Source organism: Corylus avellana, chromosome 3, assembly GCF_965113065.1.
Source record: "Corylus avellana chromosome 3, dhCorAvel1.hap1.2, whole genome shotgun sequence".
NCBI lineage: Eukaryota > Viridiplantae > Streptophyta > Magnoliopsida > Fagales > Betulaceae > Corylus > Corylus avellana.
The window spans coordinates 1,101,480-1,119,679 of NC_142492.1; the positions used below are offsets into that span (position 1 = coordinate 1,101,480).

The 18,200-nt window shown below is 36.7% G+C and overlaps 2 protein-coding genes across 4 annotated transcripts; both read left to right on the plus strand.

The window, feature by feature from the left end:
* The first annotated feature begins 5,906 nt into the window (after positions 1-5,906).
* Positions 5,907-11,044, plus strand: LOC132174603 (zinc transporter 11-like). The gene is made up of 3 exons (XM_088514248.1): positions 5,907-6,476; positions 10,013-10,065; positions 10,189-11,044. Exons 1-3 carry the CDS (start codon positions 6,044-6,046, stop codon positions 10,714-10,716), a joined length of 1,014 nt encoding a protein of 337 aa, XP_088370374.1. The 5' UTR covers positions 5,907-6,043; the 3' UTR covers positions 10,717-11,044.
* Positions 11,045-11,850: 806 nt separating this feature from the next.
* On the plus strand, positions 11,851-16,279 carry LOC132175063 (zinc ion binding protein). 3 transcript variants are annotated; one of them, XM_059586874.2, is made up of 5 exons: positions 11,852-12,433; positions 13,171-13,366; positions 13,658-14,386; positions 15,186-15,380; positions 15,932-16,279. In XM_059586874.2, exons 1-4 carry the CDS (start codon positions 12,279-12,281, stop codon positions 15,375-15,377), a joined length of 1,272 nt encoding a protein of 423 aa, XP_059442857.2. In that variant the 5' UTR covers positions 11,852-12,278; the 3' UTR covers positions 15,378-15,380; positions 15,932-16,279. The 3 variants fall into 3 exon arrangements, with proteins under 3 accessions (XP_059442858.2, XP_059442857.2, XP_059442856.2); XM_059586875.2 differs by lacking the exon at positions 15,932-16,279 and having other exon boundaries at positions 11,851-12,433; positions 14,532-15,277; XM_059586873.2 differs by lacking the exon at positions 15,932-16,279 and having other exon boundaries at positions 11,853-12,433; positions 15,186-15,681.
* The last annotated feature ends 1,921 nt before the right edge of the window (positions 16,280-18,200 follow it).

Consider the following 18,200-nt stretch of genomic DNA (forward strand, 5'->3'; position numbering starts at 1 on the left):
AAAATTACGACACGTATTTTGAACCCATGTTTTAGATAGTGCTTAGAATTGCGACACGTGGCGTTTTAAAGAATGAACAAGTTTTGGGCATTTAAAACCTAGGGATTTTATTTGTAATGCATTTAATTATTTTAATGAATAAAACAAAAGGTTCCGAAATTTTCTCCCTTTATATATCAATGTTGTGAGACAATTAAAACCTATGAATTTTATTTGTAATATATTTAATTGTCTTAATGAAGAAAACAAAAGGTTCTTAAATTTTCTCATTCTCTCTATTTTTCTTTTTATCTTCTCTTACTTTCTGTTTTCGTTTGTGTCCCTTATATATATATATATATATATATATATATATATATATATATATATATATTTCAAATTTATATATTATTTTTATTCAAATTGATTATTTCTCTTTTGTAAATTTTATATTAAAATGTAGGCGTTTTATTTGTAATATATTTAACTATCATTATATATAAAAGTCGAGTTTTGACGTAGAGAGTGCTTAGAATTGCGACATGTGTCTATGTTTTTTAATATTTGAGAGTACTTAGAATTGCGACACATGTCCATATTTTTAATATCTGAACCGTTTTTTTATTTTTACGTCTGGTCATTAATTAGCGTAATTAATTGTGTTGATTATATTTCAAGAGTTTTCCATACATAAATTATTCAATAAATTAAGTGTTATTAATGTCCGAATCAAATAAGGAAACAAATAATATAAATGAAATTATAACCTTTTTTTTTTTTTTTTCACACCAACAATATTTCTTTTTATTAACACACATTTATCTCTCTCACTCTAAACTCATGTCTCTCCTTATACGGCAACAACGTTTCAAAACTCTTTCCTATAGAAGTTGATGGTTGCACAAAGTTTATTTGAAGATTTTCATGGAAATATATGTGACTCCGAATTATGATTTAAGGTATGAGATATTCGAAATGAATGTATTTTTGTGCTTTTATGTATACATTTTTAGCAATTGTGAATTGATGATCTTTAGTTTGTTTCTTGAGAATTTTTTTTGTACCAGACACCGTTTTTAATTAGAGATTAAATAGAGATGAATATGTTTCCGTTTTTTTTTTTTTTTTTTTTTTTGCTTTTTTGAATGTTCAGAATTATGAGTTTTATTTGTATTAAAATATAATAGGTATTACACCAAAAATATTAAAATTTTATGCTAATTTTATATTAATACTTTGATAATCAAAATTCATGTTTTCTTGCCTTTTTTTTATTTTTTATTTTATCTAATTTTCTATTACTTTTTCGTTTTTTTTTTCTTTATGCTTTTCATTTTAAACTACACATATGGGGACGAATTCAGGTTGTTTTAATTTATTTTTTAGATTTAGGGAAGATTGAAATGATTTATTTAATTGCATTAAATATTGCGAGAAAGATTTTGTTGTTTGTGTATCCATAAAAAAAAAAAAAAAAAAAAAGATTTGTTATTTTGCTTTGTATTATTTTTTAAATATCGAGAATTTTATGAGTTTTATTTGCATTGAAATATAATAGGTATTACACAAAAACCTATTGGGTTTAGGGTTACTCTCAGTTTTGCTACCATTCTTAATATATTGTTATAGGGTTTAGGGTTACTCTTTCCTTATTTTCTGTTATAATTTATATATTATTTTTCATTCAAATTTCTTATTATTCTTTTGTAAATTTAATTGACTTTGTTGTTCATTATGTTTTTTTTGTGTTCCAATATTCCTTCTACGATTTTTTATCTCTTACTTTGATGAAAGAAATAAAACTACTCATATGAGAATAAATATTTTAATATGTTTTATGGGTCTTATGATTTAAGGGTCTTATGTTTTAACTCATTCTAGCTGGTTTTAAATTACACATATGAGAATTTTTTTAATATGTTTTAATTTATATGGATTAAAAATAAAATTATATATGATTCTTATGATAGTATATTTTTATGTGACTTATATATTCATGCAAACTTATATGTAATTGTGTCACTATGTTCAACAATATACTATTGAATAACCTTTTGTATTTATTTTTTTTATTATTGAAATAGGCATGATAGATTTTTTTACACAATTTTTTTGACCTATAATAAAAAATACAATGAAGATGTGTTTTAAGTTTTAAAATCAAATTACAATGAATAATCCCGCGCATAGCGCGGGTTCTAAGCTAGTAGTATTAAATGATGAAATTCATTGCCACCATGAAGGAAATTGTTTCCAGGCATTTGACCTTGCATTTTTTTGCATCAATATTCTTTTTCTTTTCGGAGAACAGAATTTTGGATTACATCAAGTGAAGTTTCTACTGGTTGATAAGTAGTTTATCCTTCAGAAGAACAGGGTTGTAATTTACTTGCTTGAAAACCAGTTTTTATTTGCCATTCCCCACCAGCGACAAGAACGACTCCGAAAGGAGCTTTTACAAGAAATCAACATGTTATAATGAATTTGAACCATCTCTTATGCATATAATTCTTTTGGATACTTATTCGTTTTCCCCTTGGCGAATTTTTGTTAGAACTGAACAGATGAATTATCTTGGTAAAAATAAAAAGATTTCATTTGACTAGCTGACTGTTACATGATCTGGTTAATGCAGTTCTTTTATATATTTCTTAGACGTGCTATGATATGATACAATTGGATGAGCCATAGGCTTGGACATCCAGGTTCGGAGTTCTCTTGAATTACCTGATACATGGTTCTTGCGGATAGGATCGGGTATCCAGGATTTACTCCTTAGGGGTGGGAAATGATGCAGTTGTAGTTCATTGGACTGAAGCCAAAACCCTTCAGATAGCGACAATTGTGATGAGCTCCATTGTTATGACTTTGTCTTCTCTTTCCTTTTAATTAGTGGTTAAGCCACGCTCTTTGCCTCATCCCAATTTTTTGGCTAGACTGGTAGACAATAAGTCACTGTTCCAATTTGGCCTAGACCCAGCTTTGCTGTGAAGTTATTAAAAGGTGGGGTTCCATTTTGGAATTTCTTGTACCCACGTTGCTTTGGCTTCAAAAATATCTAGCCCCAATTAGCTGTAAAGGACTGTCCTCATGCATGTGAAGCTCATAAATGAGACAATTGGGGCTGAGATTTGTGTCGTCTTCATGTGGTCCACCCCTTTTTTTTTTTTTCAATGCGGGGAAGAGGGGAGAGGGAAAAGTTACAAAATAAAATAAAGGCAACCGAGCCAACTCTATAATAGTTGAAAATATGTCAAATAATTAGAAAATATGTCAATTAATAATTAGGATCTCTCTTGAGAGATATCCTAAGGCTATAAATGAAACATATGTCACATTGATAGAAATAATAATAAAATATTTTATATATTTTAAATTTAATTAAAAAAATAATAATAAGAAGTTTACAAAAATAATAAAATATTAAGGGGTGGTCGGACCACCCCAGTTGGGCTTGGGGTGGCCCAACCACCACCTGGGGTGTTTCGGCTACCCTAAATTTATTTATTTATTTTTTCAATCTTTATTTATAATTTTTATTAATTTGGATGAAAATTTTTGAGTTAAGTTAAATTTTTTTGAGTTGAGTTGAATTGAGTTTAAAAAATTGCCAAACATGAATTTAGAAAAAATTTCAGTTTGAGTTGGAAAATCTTGCTTCCCAAACAAGGCCTTAAAGTCTGTAAGTTAGTGTAAACGTGAGGTGAGGAGTCCGCAGGACCGCAAGGTAGAAAAAAAAAAAAAAAAAAAGAGAAAAAAAAAAATCTGGGTCTGGCGGGTCGCAAGGCAGAAAAAAAAAAAAAAAAAAAAAAAAAAAAAGAGAAAAAAAAAAAATCTGGGTCTGGCGGGTCGCAAGGCAGAAAAAAAAAAAAAAAAAAAAAAAAAAGAGAGAAAAAAACAAATCTGGGTCTGTGCGGGTCGCAAGGCAGAAAAACAAAGAGAGAAAAATAAAATAAAATAAAAAATCCGGGTCTGACGGGTCGACCCGCCAGACCCGCACAGTAATCGTGTCTAGCGAGTCAACCCGCCAGACCAGACGGGTCGACCCGTCAAGCACGAAATTTTCGGGTCTTAATCGGGTAGACCCGATTACGACCCGAACCCGATTAGCCTAAACCCAATACTTATTTTTTCGTGTCATGTTCGTGTCGGGTTTGCGGGTCGTGTCAAAATTGCCGGCCCTACCTGGGACCTGCCCATGACTTGACCAGTCAGGTCCCGGACGGGTCCTGGTCAAGTCCGGTGAGAGTCCCGGTCAGGTCCCGGGCGGGTCCCGGTTAGGTCCCGGGCAGGTCCCGCCAGGGTCCCAGGCAAGTCCCTCCGGGGTCCCGGGCAGGTCCCGGGCGGGTCCCAGTCAAGTCCCGGTCAGGTCCCAGGCGGATCTCGGTTAGGTCCCGGGCGTGTCCTGGTTAGGTCCCGGTCAGGTCCCGGGCAAGTCTTGGTTACATCCCGGGCGGTTTCCAGGCAAGTCCCGGGCGAGTCCCGGTCAAGTCTCGGGCGGGTCCCGAGAGGGTCCCGGGCAGGTCCCGGGTGGGTCTCGGTCATGTCCCAGTCAAGTCCCGGGCGGGTCCCGGTCATGTCCCGGTTAGGTCCCGGGCGGGTCCTAGTCAAGTCCTGAGTAGGTCCCGGGCGGGTCCCGGTCAAGTCCCGGTCAGGTCCTGGGCAAGTCCCGATTACGTCCCGGGCAAGTCTTGGGCAGGTCCTGGGTGGGTCCCGGTCAAGTTTCGGGCGGGTCCCGAGAGGGTCCCGGGTAGGTCCTGGGCGGGTCCCGGTCATGTCCCGGGCGAGTCCGGAGCAGGTCACTCCGGGGTCCCGGGCAAGTCCCGAGCGGGTCCCGGTCAAGTCTCCGGCAGGTCCCGGGCGATTCCCGGTCAAGTCCCGCTCAGGTCCCAGGCGGGTCCCGGTCACGTCCCGAGTGGGACCCGGTCAAGTCCCGACAAGGTACTAGGCGGGTTTTGGCAAGATCCATCAATTTAAGAATGAGATGCTCATAGTCGGAAAATGGTTTACGGTTTTCAAAACCGTAAACCATTTTCCTAAAATTAAAGAAGAATTTTCGGTCAAAAGGAAAATATTTTCCGTTGACCACTATTTTACGTCGAAGTAAACACTGTAAAATACGAAAATCATTTTCTGGAAACCATTTTACATCGAAGTAAACGGAGCCTAAACCCTAATCCTTATTCCTGTCATTAAAGAATGCTACTAAACCCTAAACCCACCTTGTTAAGGTTAGAGGTTGGAAAACCATTCACAACCCATTCGAAACAAAAAGATGATGGATCACGACTCTTGGTAGTGTCCTTGTAAGTGCAACCCACCCCAATGCCCCTGTGGCACACCCTCTCCTGCACTGAGGTGAGTCGCGAGGGACTCCCATGATCCATCCTTCGCTGGATAGATGGAGGTGGTTGTGGGGTGAGAGTCCCCCGCAACCACTTCCTCCCAATCCCATCCCATCCTCGAAACCGTCGTCATAAGGTAGAGTTTTTCACTAGCCACTTCCGTGGAGTTGGGTGTTGGTCTCCAAAGAATCCTAATATTACATGTAGAGGGGATCTTCTCCACCACCCACTTTTTTTTTTTTTTTTTTAAATAAATACATTAATAATTTAATATGGCAAAGATGCATTCATCATTCATGGCATAACTTTTGTTTTGTTTTTTGTTTTTATATATACATCTGACAAACGTGCTGCCACCAGGTAGATGGGTAATCTTCTAAACTTAAAAGGTCGAAGGACCAATTTTATTATTTCTTAAAATCCAATAATTGTTTTGAATTTTATTTTATAAAAAAAGAAAAGAAAATTAGTTCTTGAATGCTGGTTGTGAAAGCGAGGGAGGTGGACGTTGGGTCCATCTGATTAATCTCTCCCACGGAAGCTTCTCCTCTAATCTCTCCATTTATATTTGTTTTGTAGTACACAGGCTTGCAAAGGGAAGCTTGTCATCTTTTCAGTTTGTACTGCCTCTCTCTTTCTCTCACCTCTGTGTAGTACAACTATTCTATATTCTCCCACCTCTATAAATATCTTCTTTTTTTCTTACCAAAATCCCTGCAATGTCCCAACCCATCATGGCTCGCTCCCTTCCCTTCTTCTTCTCCTGCTTCTTCTTCTTTTTCCTCTTCTTCCTCCTCTCCACCTCGGCTCACAGCGGCCACGACGACAGCGACGGCGACAGTGACTCGAGCGGCGAGGACATTGACCTTCGGGCGAGGCCTCTGATACTGGCCAAGATATGGTGTTTCATTATCATTTTTGTGGCCACTTTTGTTGGGGGCGTTTCCCCCTACTTTTTGAAGTGGAACGAGGGGTTCTTGGCGCTGGGAACGCAGTTTGCTGGGGGTGTCTTCCTGGGCACGGCGATGATGCACTTTCTCAGCGATGCCAATGAGACTTTCGAGGACTTGACTACCAAGGAGTACCCCTTCGCCTTCATGTTGGCCTGCGCCGGCTACTTGTTGACCATGGTGGCGGATGCGTTTGTCTATGGTAAGGGAAACGGTGTTGGGTCTGCTGTTGCTGATCCTTAGCTTCAAGGTTTTATTTTGTTAGGAAATTAATCATTTTTCCCAAGAATCATGAGATGCGAAAAATAAGAAGAATGTGGAATAATAAAGATAAACAATCACACACAACACAAAAATTTAAGTGATTCGACTTAACAAGCCTACATTCACCGGTGGAGACGACTTAAAGAAAATTCACTTTCAAAAGATGAGTACAAAAAATAGTAGAGAGAAAATCACTTAGATCTCAAAGTCCCAATACACCAAAATCCCACTATCACACAAAAGATTATTCCCAAAATAGAATACAAAGACAGATGTACAAACTCTTCTTTTGCTGGATCAGATGGCGGCTGATCTCTATTTTATTTTCTCACTCTGCAGCACATTTTTTTTTTAATCACTTGTTTTTGGCTCCTCCAAAAACCACTAAGAAGAAAACACCGTGGCAGCCCTTGTACCTCATTCTCTCAAATTTTCTCTTTTTCTCCACCCTTTGGTGCTCACATATATTCACGTTTGGCACACACTCTTATGAAGCTATTCGGCTTGTCCCTCTTCAATAAACAAGACACTGCTTTATAGTGTGACTAAGTCAGTCATAAGCCTCTCAATGCAAGTCCAAGAATTAATGACAAGGAATCCAATATTGAGTGGGAGTAGGAGAAGTCGACTGAAGCAAGAAACCTCTCCTAATTGGAGAAGGAATAATGTTGTTGGGCCCACCGTATTGATGGATGGTAAGTCACACCTAACAATCTCCACATTGACTTGAATTCCATAAAGTAGCAAAACGTATCTCCTCCGGATGTCTCCACCTCAGCCCCTAAGAGCAATCATACTCCATAAGTGTCACTCAAGTCCAAGCGCCTCTTGAACTGTGTATAGGACTTGGTTTAGACATAACACCATGCTTTCCTACTAGTCCCGTAGACCATACAGTTTTCTCTGATGACTCTTTTTTCCTGTAGACCCAATTGCATTCTTTAGCGTTCTTTCCCTTGGGTAATTCTGTCGATTCCCAAGCTTTACCACTCTGTAGTGACTTCACCTCTTTCGGCATACCATCCTGAACAGACGATGGATCTCCACTACTAGCCATCAGAACAAAAGAAACCATATCCTCAAAGCCATACCTCTTTGTTGCATTTCGATCACGTTTCTCTTTGCCTCTTGCTAAAGAATAAGATTTTTTCCAGTGCTGTGTATCTCTTGAAGATTCCCCATCATCACATTCATCCATGAGTGAACACTGTTCATCAAGCTCCACCTCCACGAATTGTTTCTCTTTCTGCATTGTACTTTCAAAAAGCTCATCTAAGTTAACAAACTCAGACTTCTTCGGTTCCTGCTCTGTAACTTTAGGTTCTGCACTTGAACCATCCTTAATCGGTAATCGGTTAATCTGCCCACCCCTACCGACGGTTTTTCATACATATTTGATAAAGCCGCCATTAGACCTACTGTGGTCTTCTCCTTTACAACGTTGTGTGCAACTGATTTTGACAGTGATAACCTGATAACTGCTAGGGCTTTACGATCAAGCAGAGCCCACTCACTATCATCCATGTCGTCGGGTTGTTCTTCCAAAAGAGGTTGCTGAAGATCATTCACAGAAAGAATATCTTCAATCTGTACCTTCCAAAACCCAAAATCTTTGCCGTCGAACTTCTCTATTCTCATCTTTCCTTCTTCACCTGCCATTGCTCCCACTCAAACCAAAAGCTCTGATACCAGTTGTTTAGGAAATTAATCATATTTCCCAAGACCTGTGAGATGCGAAAAATAAGAAGAATGCGGAATAACAAAGATAAGCAATCACACACGACACAAAGATTTAAGTGGTTCAGCTTAACAAGCTTACATTCACTGGCGGAGACGGCTCAGAGAAAATTCACTATCAAAAGATGAGTACAAAAAATAGTAGAGAGAAAATCACTTAGATCCCAAAGTCTCAATATACCAAAATCTCACTATCACACAAGAGAAATTATTATTTCCAAAATAGAATACAAAAGACATGTGTACAAACTCTTCTTTTACTGGAACAGATGGCGACTGATCTCTATTTTCTTCTTACTCTGCATCACCTTTTTCTTCTAATCACTTGTTTTTTGCTCCTCCAAAAACCACCAAGAAGAAAACACTGTGGCAGCCCTTATACGTCCTCTTAAATTCTCTCTTTTTTTCCTCCCTTTGGTGCTCACATATATTCACGTTTGGCACACACTCTTGTGAAGCTTTTCGGCTTGTTCCTCCTCAATAAACAAGACACTCTTTTATAGTGTGACTAAGTCGGTCATAAGCCTCTCAATGCAAGTCCAAGAATGACAAGGAATCCAATATTGAGTGGGAGTAGGAGAAATCGACTGAAGCAAGAAACCTCTCCTAATTAGAGAAGGAATAATGTTGTTGGGCCCACCGTATTGATGGATGGCAAGTCACACCTAACATATTTGATTGTCGTTTGGAAATGGGGATTTAGTTTGTTCAATTTATGTTTGCAAGAGATTTAATGCTTTTTTAGTATATGGGTGTGATTGAACTGTTGGGTTGATTGTTTATTGCAAGTATACAGTTGTTTGTGTTATTGTGAAAGATGAATATTGGGGAAAAGCTGGTTAATTTTGTTGTGCGGAAAAAAAAAAAAAAAAAAAAAAAAAAAAGATTCAAGAAAGCCCAATTCTTCAATCATTTGCTTTATCTGATATTCTTTAGGAAAATGGTGAATTTTTACTTATTTCGATATATTTTTGCAACAGATCAATTCAATTTTAATTCATGGGTGTAATTGGTCTGTTGGGTTCGATTTTTTATTGGAAATATATAATTGTTTTTTGTTTTTTCTCAAAAGGTAAATTTTGTCTTGGATTTAGCATACGAAAAGTTAAGATTAGTATTGGGAAAAAGGTGTATTGTGTGTTATAACTAGTTTTTCTTAATTCATAGCGAGCAAACAGGTTTTCTGGTTTAGTATAGATATGAAGACCACTATTGTGAGTGGACAGTGACAGAGATAAAAGCCTATGTGTTCAATACTCTTTATGTTTGGATGGTTGCATACAATTCTTCTCGCTTTTCTAATGTCTTGGAGTTTCTTGATTTGTGTTTCTCTTCTGCTTCATTATTGGTGTTTCTCTTGTAACTTGGGTTGCGTCTGTCTACCCTTTTTTATTAGATCAAATTACTTATAAAAGAAAGAAGGCCATTATTGTAAGGGAGAGGAATTAAGCAGTGTTGTCTGCTAGATTTGATTCTGGATATTTTTGATGGTTTTCTTTAGGGTTCCCAAAGGGGTTAAGATGAAAAGAATTTTGGAATGGATAACTATAAGTTTACTAAATCACACAAGTGAATGTAATCTTATTACAAGACTAGCTGAAAAATCTCAGCAAGAAGTAGATGAATCTAAAGGAATCCAAATAAATGTGAAACCCCTTCATTAATTCCAAACACAGGATGTAAATGTGTTATGGGAATTTGATTGATAATGTTATTCAACTTTTTCCTTCATTTCAGGTGGAGTTGAGCAAGGGAAAAATATTAATAACGGTGCACAAACAGGATATCAGGTGAGAGATATACTCCTACATCTCAAATTAGCATTAGAGGAGAGGCAACCTCTTCTTCTTTTGAGATTCATCTTTTTAGTGGTTCTGACTTCTGAGTCGATATTTGCTTGTATGCCTTAATAGGCCCATGATGGCACCGGGAGGCACTTCCCACACCACTCTGTGGCAGCTGCTGATTCACTTGGGGATAGCATTTTGTTGATCGTAGCCTTATGCTTCCATTCTGTCTTTGAGGGCATTGCAATTGGAATTGCAGAGACAAAAGCCGAAGCCTGGAAAGCTTTATGGACAATCTCTTTGCACAAGATAGTTGCAGCCATTGCCATGGGTATTGCTCTCCTTCGTATGGTGCCGAACCGGCCCCTTTTATCATGTGTAGCCTATGCTTTTGCCTTTGCCATTTCAAGCCCAATTGGTCTGGCCATTGGAATCATAATAGATTCCACCACTCAGGGTGCTGTGGCAGATTGGATCTTTGCCGTATCAATGGGTATAGCATGTGGAGTTTTCATCTATGTCTCCGTAAACCATCTACTATCAAAGGGTTATATACCCCAGAAGACCATTGCAGTTGACACACCCTATTACAAATTATTGGCGGTGTCGTTAGGCGTTGGCGTAATTGCTGTTGTCATGATTTGGGACACTTGAGACCATGCTGAACCGGATGCCTGTCTGCTTCTTGATTGGTTGTCTTTGTGGGAAGACTGCTGCTCTTGGCTTACCTTCATGAAAGAAGATAAATATATGTGAGACTTTCTTGATCATATTACATGGAATATATAATACATGTACTAAGCATCTTTCTACTTTAAATCTTGTTCATAGGTCTTGTAAGGGCATAGAATCAGAATTCATGAAGAGATAGATTGGTCAAACCCTTTGTTATTATTTTTATCATTGATTTTTCCAATTGACAGAGCAATGTATAATGGGGGCTTTACAAACTATAAGAAATCATCGGCCGTGCTCTCTTGCCCTTTGTTGAGGTTTCTGCCTACCCATAGATGTAATAGTTTCTCTTGGCACTGCCACATCAGGAGAGTGAAATAGTTGTGAGATGAAATATGATTTTCCTTGTATAGAAAGTACATGGATTCTATCTCTTGCCTATGAATAGGTATTGTAATACTTTTGGTGTGAATGAGAGCCTCCATGCCCCCTCTCTGTCATCTTGATTAATAGTAGTAAATGATGAAATTCATAGTCACCATTTAACATCTCAAGCCTGGAAGGATTAGGGGGTGGTTGAAAAGTGATATTTTGACTCATAATTTTAGACCACATCGAGGTTGTAACAAAGCTGGAAGTATCAAACGACATGAGTTTCATTCTCCTGTCCCCTTTTGCCAAAAAGACAAAAAATTTAGAAGAAAAAAAGAAAAAAAAGTCAAAACAATTAAAAAAAAAAAAAAAAAGAGATAAAAATTCAGGAGATTTTTTTTTTTTAATAATGTTTTTTTCCCTTTTCTCTAAATTTTTGTTATCAAAGTTATTTTTAGCATGATTATGTGTAAAATGGGACATTGCAACCCAAATGATAATTTGAAAAATCTTGTAAAAATTTATTAGTTCAGAAAACATTTGTTTAGTAGTTAAACGAGGCAAATGTGTTTTCCTAACAAATAAAAAAGTAAAAGGTTGGCAATCTTTGATCCTATCTGAGTCAAATGAATTAGAGAAGAGACGGTCCTTTATAATATAAGAGAAAATTGTCCAAAACATATGAAATGACAATTTTATCCTTATATTTAAAAGTGACCAGATCCACCAGAGACGACGATTTTGGTCCATTTCATTAAGAGTTTGTGCAATATTTTAGATATTCTTTGGGGTGCAGTAATTATAATCTTGATCATATCATCAGTCATCTTATTTTCACCACCTCTCCATCTACCTTCGCCTCCATGAAAACCTCAATCAATTTTTATTATTAATATTCAAACAAAATAAAAATATGAAAAAGCTCATAGTATTTAGCATTACTTCGAAAGAGAACCTCGTCCCCACGTGTGATTAAAAACATCACCCAAATCCCGCCAACCTCGAACCTAAAGAAAACCCAAAATACTTTCCCATTCTCTCAAGTCTCAAAAGTCACCGGTGGAGATGAACACCATGATCCACTGGTAAAAATAATACTCAGGGTTTTACGATTTCTGGGGTTTTGGGTTTTTTTTTTTTTTTTTTTTGGAAATTTCGATTCTGTGGCGATGGATTTGGACGATCTCAATAAGGTCTGGGAAATCAAATCCCTGAAAAAGCCTGGAGAAGACGAAGCGAGGAAGATTCTAGAGAGGATAGCGAAGCAGGTCCAGCCCATTATGCGTAAACACAAATGGAGGGTCAAACTTCTCTCCGAATTCTGGTAACTTTTTCCTCTGTTTATACTCTGCTTTTCCGTTTGATTGGTTCCCGAGAAATTGTAGGAAAAGAAGGGAAAAGGTAAGAAGAAGAAATGAAAAATCGGGAATTCATAATAGTTCTTGGAACCCCATTATGTTATAATTTCAAAGTTGCTTTATGTTGGGAAAATAAATTTCTGGAAACTGTTCTAACACTTAATTTTAATTTTAATTTTTTTGTTTAAATGTGATTGATACGTGCTCAGACGAATATTTTAGTTATTTTATCTTTAGGATTCCATTATTTTTTATTGCGAGAAAGGGAAAATATTAGAGAATAATATACTGAGTTTGATATGAGTTGCCTTTTTGTTTTGTTTTGTTTGTGTTTTTGTTTTCTTTAAAGAGAGGCCTAATTTTTTTATTGGAACTTGCCCCAAAAAAGAATGTAACTTTTACTAAGCCAATTGGCTCAATTGAGTGAAAAAAACCCTAAACTAGAATGTGACTGTTACTTAATGGTGCATTTGGTTTCGCTTTTATTATTGTCAATTTTTTTCATTAATCAAGCTGAGTCTTTATTGATTTTCTATCTCCTGTCTCAAGCTTCCCCATAATTCTACTGTTTCTATTACTCTGCAATTGTATTTTGTGTGATTTCTTGGCAATCGAATGAGGCTCTTAAGGTTTGATTTTCATCTAAGTTTATAGTGTTTTGTCTTCCATATTGAATGATAATTATGAATAAATAAATTGGCAGTCCGAAGAATCCGTCTCTTCTGGGGTTGAATGTGGGAGGTGGGGTGAATGTGAAGCTGAGGCTTCGGAGGCCAAACAGGGATTGGGATTTCTTCCCTTTTGATCAAGTTCTTGATACAATGCTGCATGAGCTTTGCCACAACGCCCATGGCCCTCACAATGCCAGCTTCTACATGCTTTGGGATGAACTTAGAAAGGTATTTCTAATTTTCCCTTTCATTTATAACAGTTAACAATAGATGTTTCATTGCTTGTGAGGGGATTTTTTTCCTTTTTAAATGTTAAATGTATTTTGTGCATCTTAAGCAACTAAAAGATTTCACTTGTATCTATAGCCCTTTATAGAAAGGTATATTTTATTTTACGTTAATGTGGTTAAAGTAATTGCAGCCATTTACTGAGCTCCATTCATGCGTGGATGATCATGTGTCCAATCCCTAGTGAGGATCATTTGTTGCATTATGCATGATGCTTTTGATTATGTACAGGAATGTGAGGAGCTGATGGCCAAGGGAATAACAGGCACAGGACAGGGGTTTGATCTTCCTGGGAGGCGCTTGGGTGGTTTCTCCCGTCAACCTCCTCTTTCATCTCTCCGCCAAACTGCACTAGCGGCTGCAGAAAAGAGAACGCGTTTGGGATCTCTTCTCCCATCTGGACCCAAACGTCTTGGTGGTGATAGCACTATTATGGCTGCACTTAGTCCAATACAAGCTGCTGCAATGGCTGCGGAAAGAAGATTACAGGATGATATCTGGTGTGGTTCTCAGTCTTGGGAAGCTTCTGCGGACGAAGAAAGTAGCTCTGATATCTTACAGGACCTTCTATATAAGGAGCAAAGTGGAGGAAGCTCAAGAGTAGATGGTGGTTCAAGTGCAAATGCTGTGGATGCAGTATCTCGAAAAAGAAATCAGGAATTAGATCAAAGCTTGTTTCGTCAATCTTCCAATGATCATCTGGAATCCAATTTTGTTGATTTATCCATGGATGCTTCAAGCTCTGGCTCCATGCTTGATCATGACATTAGATCTCAAAAGAGAAGTTGCAAATCAGATAATACCTCATTTCCTCAGTCTACTTGTCAGCGAGAATCTGTTGTGGATTTGTCCAGCCCATCTTCTGAGCCGGTCCTCAGTCGTAATACAATGTGTGATAGAACATTGAATCCAGAGGAACCTGCTATGTGGGAATGTAGAACATGCACTTTATTGAATTCGGTAAGTGTTTTTTACATAATATTACTTCATTATTCATTTATTTATGGAATGGATATTATTTCTATATATCCTTTAGGATATATAATAGTATATTCATTCAAAGTTCATTTTTGGGTACCTTATCAGGTTAATTTGTTCCATGCAGCCCAACTTTGGTAGAAGAAAGGGTTTCACTTATAAATTATAATACTTAGAGAAAGTTTAGTAGGAAATGGATATATCACTTAATTTCAGGTTGATAGTAATTAACAAACCCTTTGATAAGTGCAGGTTTTTCGTTTACATTGTTGTGACCTATGCATAAAAACAAGAATCTCAATAGATGTGTGTTAAAGAGAGTTTATACTACAGATATTGTATTATACTTCAGAGAGGAAACTTCTTATGGTTTTGACAACCAATTGAAAAGTCTGGGTTCATGATGTCTGTGGACTGTAGTTAGTTGTAGAACTTTTTCTTTTGTTTTTGTTTTTCTTTCCTGGGAGTTACTTGCAGAACCGAAAGATCCTTTGTATTGTCAAACCTATTAACATTTTGTTGTAAATTTTATGCAAATGGAAAGCAATCTAGAGATTGTGAGAAGATAGGGCAAGTGATTGGTGAGAAATTAGATGATTAAGTCTCACTTGAGTTTGTATTTTTTTTTTTCTGGTTCTTAAGCTCCATTTCGTCTTCTTCTACGGTTTAATTACATTATTTAGTAAAGTATTTAAGCAGCCAAAAGATTTTTAACCCGCACTGGCTTTCTACCATAACACTCATTAGTGTTTTGCATGTGAATAATGGTGTATCACTGCAGCCGTTGGCTCCAATATGTGAACTTTGTAGCACACAAAAGCCAGAAGATGTTCGTACCAAGTATAAAATCTGGTCCTGTAAATTTTGTACATTGGAAAACAGTGTGAAGTTGGATAAATGCTCTGCGTGTGGCCAGTGGAGATACTCGCATGGACCACCAGTGTCGGTCCAGGCACCGAATCGTGGCACTTGAGAGGTAAAAGTTTTAATTGGCCAACAATCTCCCATGGGCATTCTTCTGAGTCATTGGATAAACAGTTAACTTTGCCAATGTACATTTTGGTTAAAGTTGTTATTGGATAAACAGTTAATTCTGCCAATGTACTTTTTGGTTTTGTTATGTCTATCTTCATGGGAATTACATATATAAGTTTCCTTTGTATTGTTAGAATCAAGCCTTTGCTCATATATGTGTTCTATTTATTGATCTATGCACATGGTCTGGCCTTATACTATATGAGAAGTGATAGGAAGCCAAACAAATAAATCTAGAAAAATTTTCAAACTGATGTGGCAGACAAGGGAGTGAGAATTACTTTTTTTTTTTTTTTTTAATTTAAAAACCCTTGCCACGTCAGTTAGAAAATTTTTTGGGTTCATTTGTTTGGCTTTATAGCATTTCTAATAGTATATTCTATCAGAGTTGTAAATGCATGAAAAGGGAAAACAGTGTAGAACCCATATGACTGGTAGATAGCTGAAATGATCAATAATGGGCCATTGATCTATTCTTCGATGCTGTTGCAGCAATGCTGCATAAATCTCCTCAACTGTTCTCTAAAGTGCTGAATCATTGTTCCATTAAGTTGTCTTCCCTCCTGAAAGGCATGCAAAGGCTTCTGAGAATCTCTGGCAACACAGTTGTGACTTGTGATGCAGAGGTTTCTATTCGACTTGCATAGTTGTTGCAGGGAAAGAAGTTGATTCTTTGTCTTGTACATCCAGCATCATCGGTTGGGGGCCTTGGGGCTGCTGAAGCCTGAAGGCACCAGGCAGAAAAGTATAATGGCAAACGACATACATATAAGGCCAAGGAAGCCATTATGAGGCTGATTTTTTTATTTTTTATTTTTTATTTTTAACGAAAATAAACATTAAGGGACTGATTACTTCAAAGGTTAATTAAACGTTTTGTAAAATTATAGTTTAACTTTTAAAATTGCAGTTTAGTCTTTAAAATGTGATGCGTTTGTATTCTATGTTTTCAAATTGCAATTTTTTTAAAACGCACTTTAAAACAATTCATTTTTTTGTGATTTTGTTTATATTTACACTTTTGGTTTGCAAAATGTACTTTAAATTATGAATTTGAATCCCGTAATCCCGTTATTTGTTCCCCCTTCATATGTATATAAATACCCATATATAACCATTTTTAATTAAAAATAAAAAATAAAAATTCCCACACCACAAATGGAACTTTGAAGTTGAGGAGCTCTTTGACCAATTGTTTTTATCTCCTCGAGAATAGTCACTTGAACTCCTAGTAAGAGAATGTAATTTGCAATCCTCATTTTAACCATAAGTGGTCTCAAGGCAATGTTTAAATGATTTGGCAAGTAGTAGGGTGAGTGTTTGACTTCTTCAATAAAATTTTTTAAATTTGATTAGTATTAGTGGCATTGGGTTTTACTGACGTTATGATGAGGTTGAGTCTGACTATAGCTCAACAATTAGCTAATACTATGGTCACGGTCAATTAAAGTAGCCACTTACTATGGTCACATACAATTAAAGTAGCCCCTTTGATTGCCCTTTTTACTATTTTTCTTTTAAATAATAATAATAAAAGCATTCATTTTAATCTTCACCTGGTTCCTCTTCTATTTTTTTCACATATGTTTTTTTTTTAAAATAAAAAATAAAAAAAATAAATAAAAATTGGTTGTGGGAAGTGGGAACCAGCAGATGGCATGCTATGGGGTACCCCCATTCCCATTAATTTTGTAGGACACCATGATCTCGTGGATATTTATAATACGTAAATCATCACCGCACGTAAAGCTTGCATCTCAAATATTGTACCCTTTTGTCTTCCAAAAAAGTCAACGTGTGGGTAGATAAGATCTTGACCGTTGAAAATACTATTGTCTGTATATTGTAATTTTTTTTTACAGTATTTAAGTCAAATTGAAAAAAAAATATAACAACTAAATTAATTACTACAGTTTTTATTACAAATAGATGTAACATTCTATATGACACTTATCATATTAACCATTAAAATGTGAGTTTTCACGTAGCAGTCTATATGACACTTATCACATTTACACATTGACATGACAATTCATGTGATACTTATCACGCTAATCACTAAAATGTGAACCGTCATATGACTATTTAATGTAGTACTCATTTTTCATAAAAATGAGGAGTTCCCTTTACGACCACCCTTCGAAGGGTGAGTTGTCCTCAGGTGAATTATATGCACAGTGAGAAAGTCCCTTGCAACCCACTTCGTGGAGGAGAGGGTGGGTCACAAGGGATCCCCACCTTTGCAACCTCCTCCTTCTTGCCCTGCTAAGGTAGCCGTGAGGGGTGGAAGGCCATTGTGACCCACCTAACATAGAAGATGGGTTGTAGATGACTCCCCCCACCCCTCATGACCATCTTCGTGGGCGGGAGGTTTTCCATGAGTCACCTTTGCCTAGAATGAGAGTAGGTCATTAGAAAACTCCACCACGACCTATAAAGGAGATTTTCCCCATCCCCGCTCCTCCCTCTTATTCTTTTTTGGATATGCTAATAAGGAAAAGATATATACGTGACAATGTTTAATAAGTCTTATGTGGTTTTTTTTTGTATAGATGGCAAACATGCCTAACAAGAGGTGAATAGAAACACTTATCCTATAAATTTACAAGTTCGAGGACTAATTTTACCATTTTATAAAATTCAAAGAGTGTTTTGATCGATATAGACGTTACAAATTAGATGTTAGTTTGAGAGAGTTGTGTGTGATTTTTCTTTACATTTACATACACAAAAAGAGCAAGTAAAAAAAATAAAAAAAATA

Coding starts and splice junctions, on each gene's coding strand:
- LOC132175063 (XM_059586874.2), top strand. CDS start 12,279: ATGGATTTGGACGATCTCAATAAGGTCTGGGAAATCAAATCCCTGAAA. Junction 12,434..13,170: donor AAACTTCTCTCCGAATTCTG/GTAACTTTTTCC, acceptor ATAAATTGGCAG/TCCGAAGAATCCGTCTCTTC. Junction 13,367..13,657: donor TTTGGGATGAACTTAGAAAG/GTATTTCTAATT, acceptor GATTATGTACAG/GAATGTGAGGAGCTGATGGC.
- LOC132174603 (XM_088514248.1), top strand. CDS start 6,044: ATGTCCCAACCCATCATGGCTCGCTCCCTTCCCTTCTTCTTCTCCTGC. Junction 6,477..10,012: donor GGCGGATGCGTTTGTCTATG/GTAAGGGAAACG, acceptor CCTTCATTTCAG/GTGGAGTTGAGCAAGGGAAA. Junction 10,066..10,188: donor GTGCACAAACAGGATATCAG/GTGAGAGATATA, acceptor ATGCCTTAATAG/GCCCATGATGGCACCGGGAG.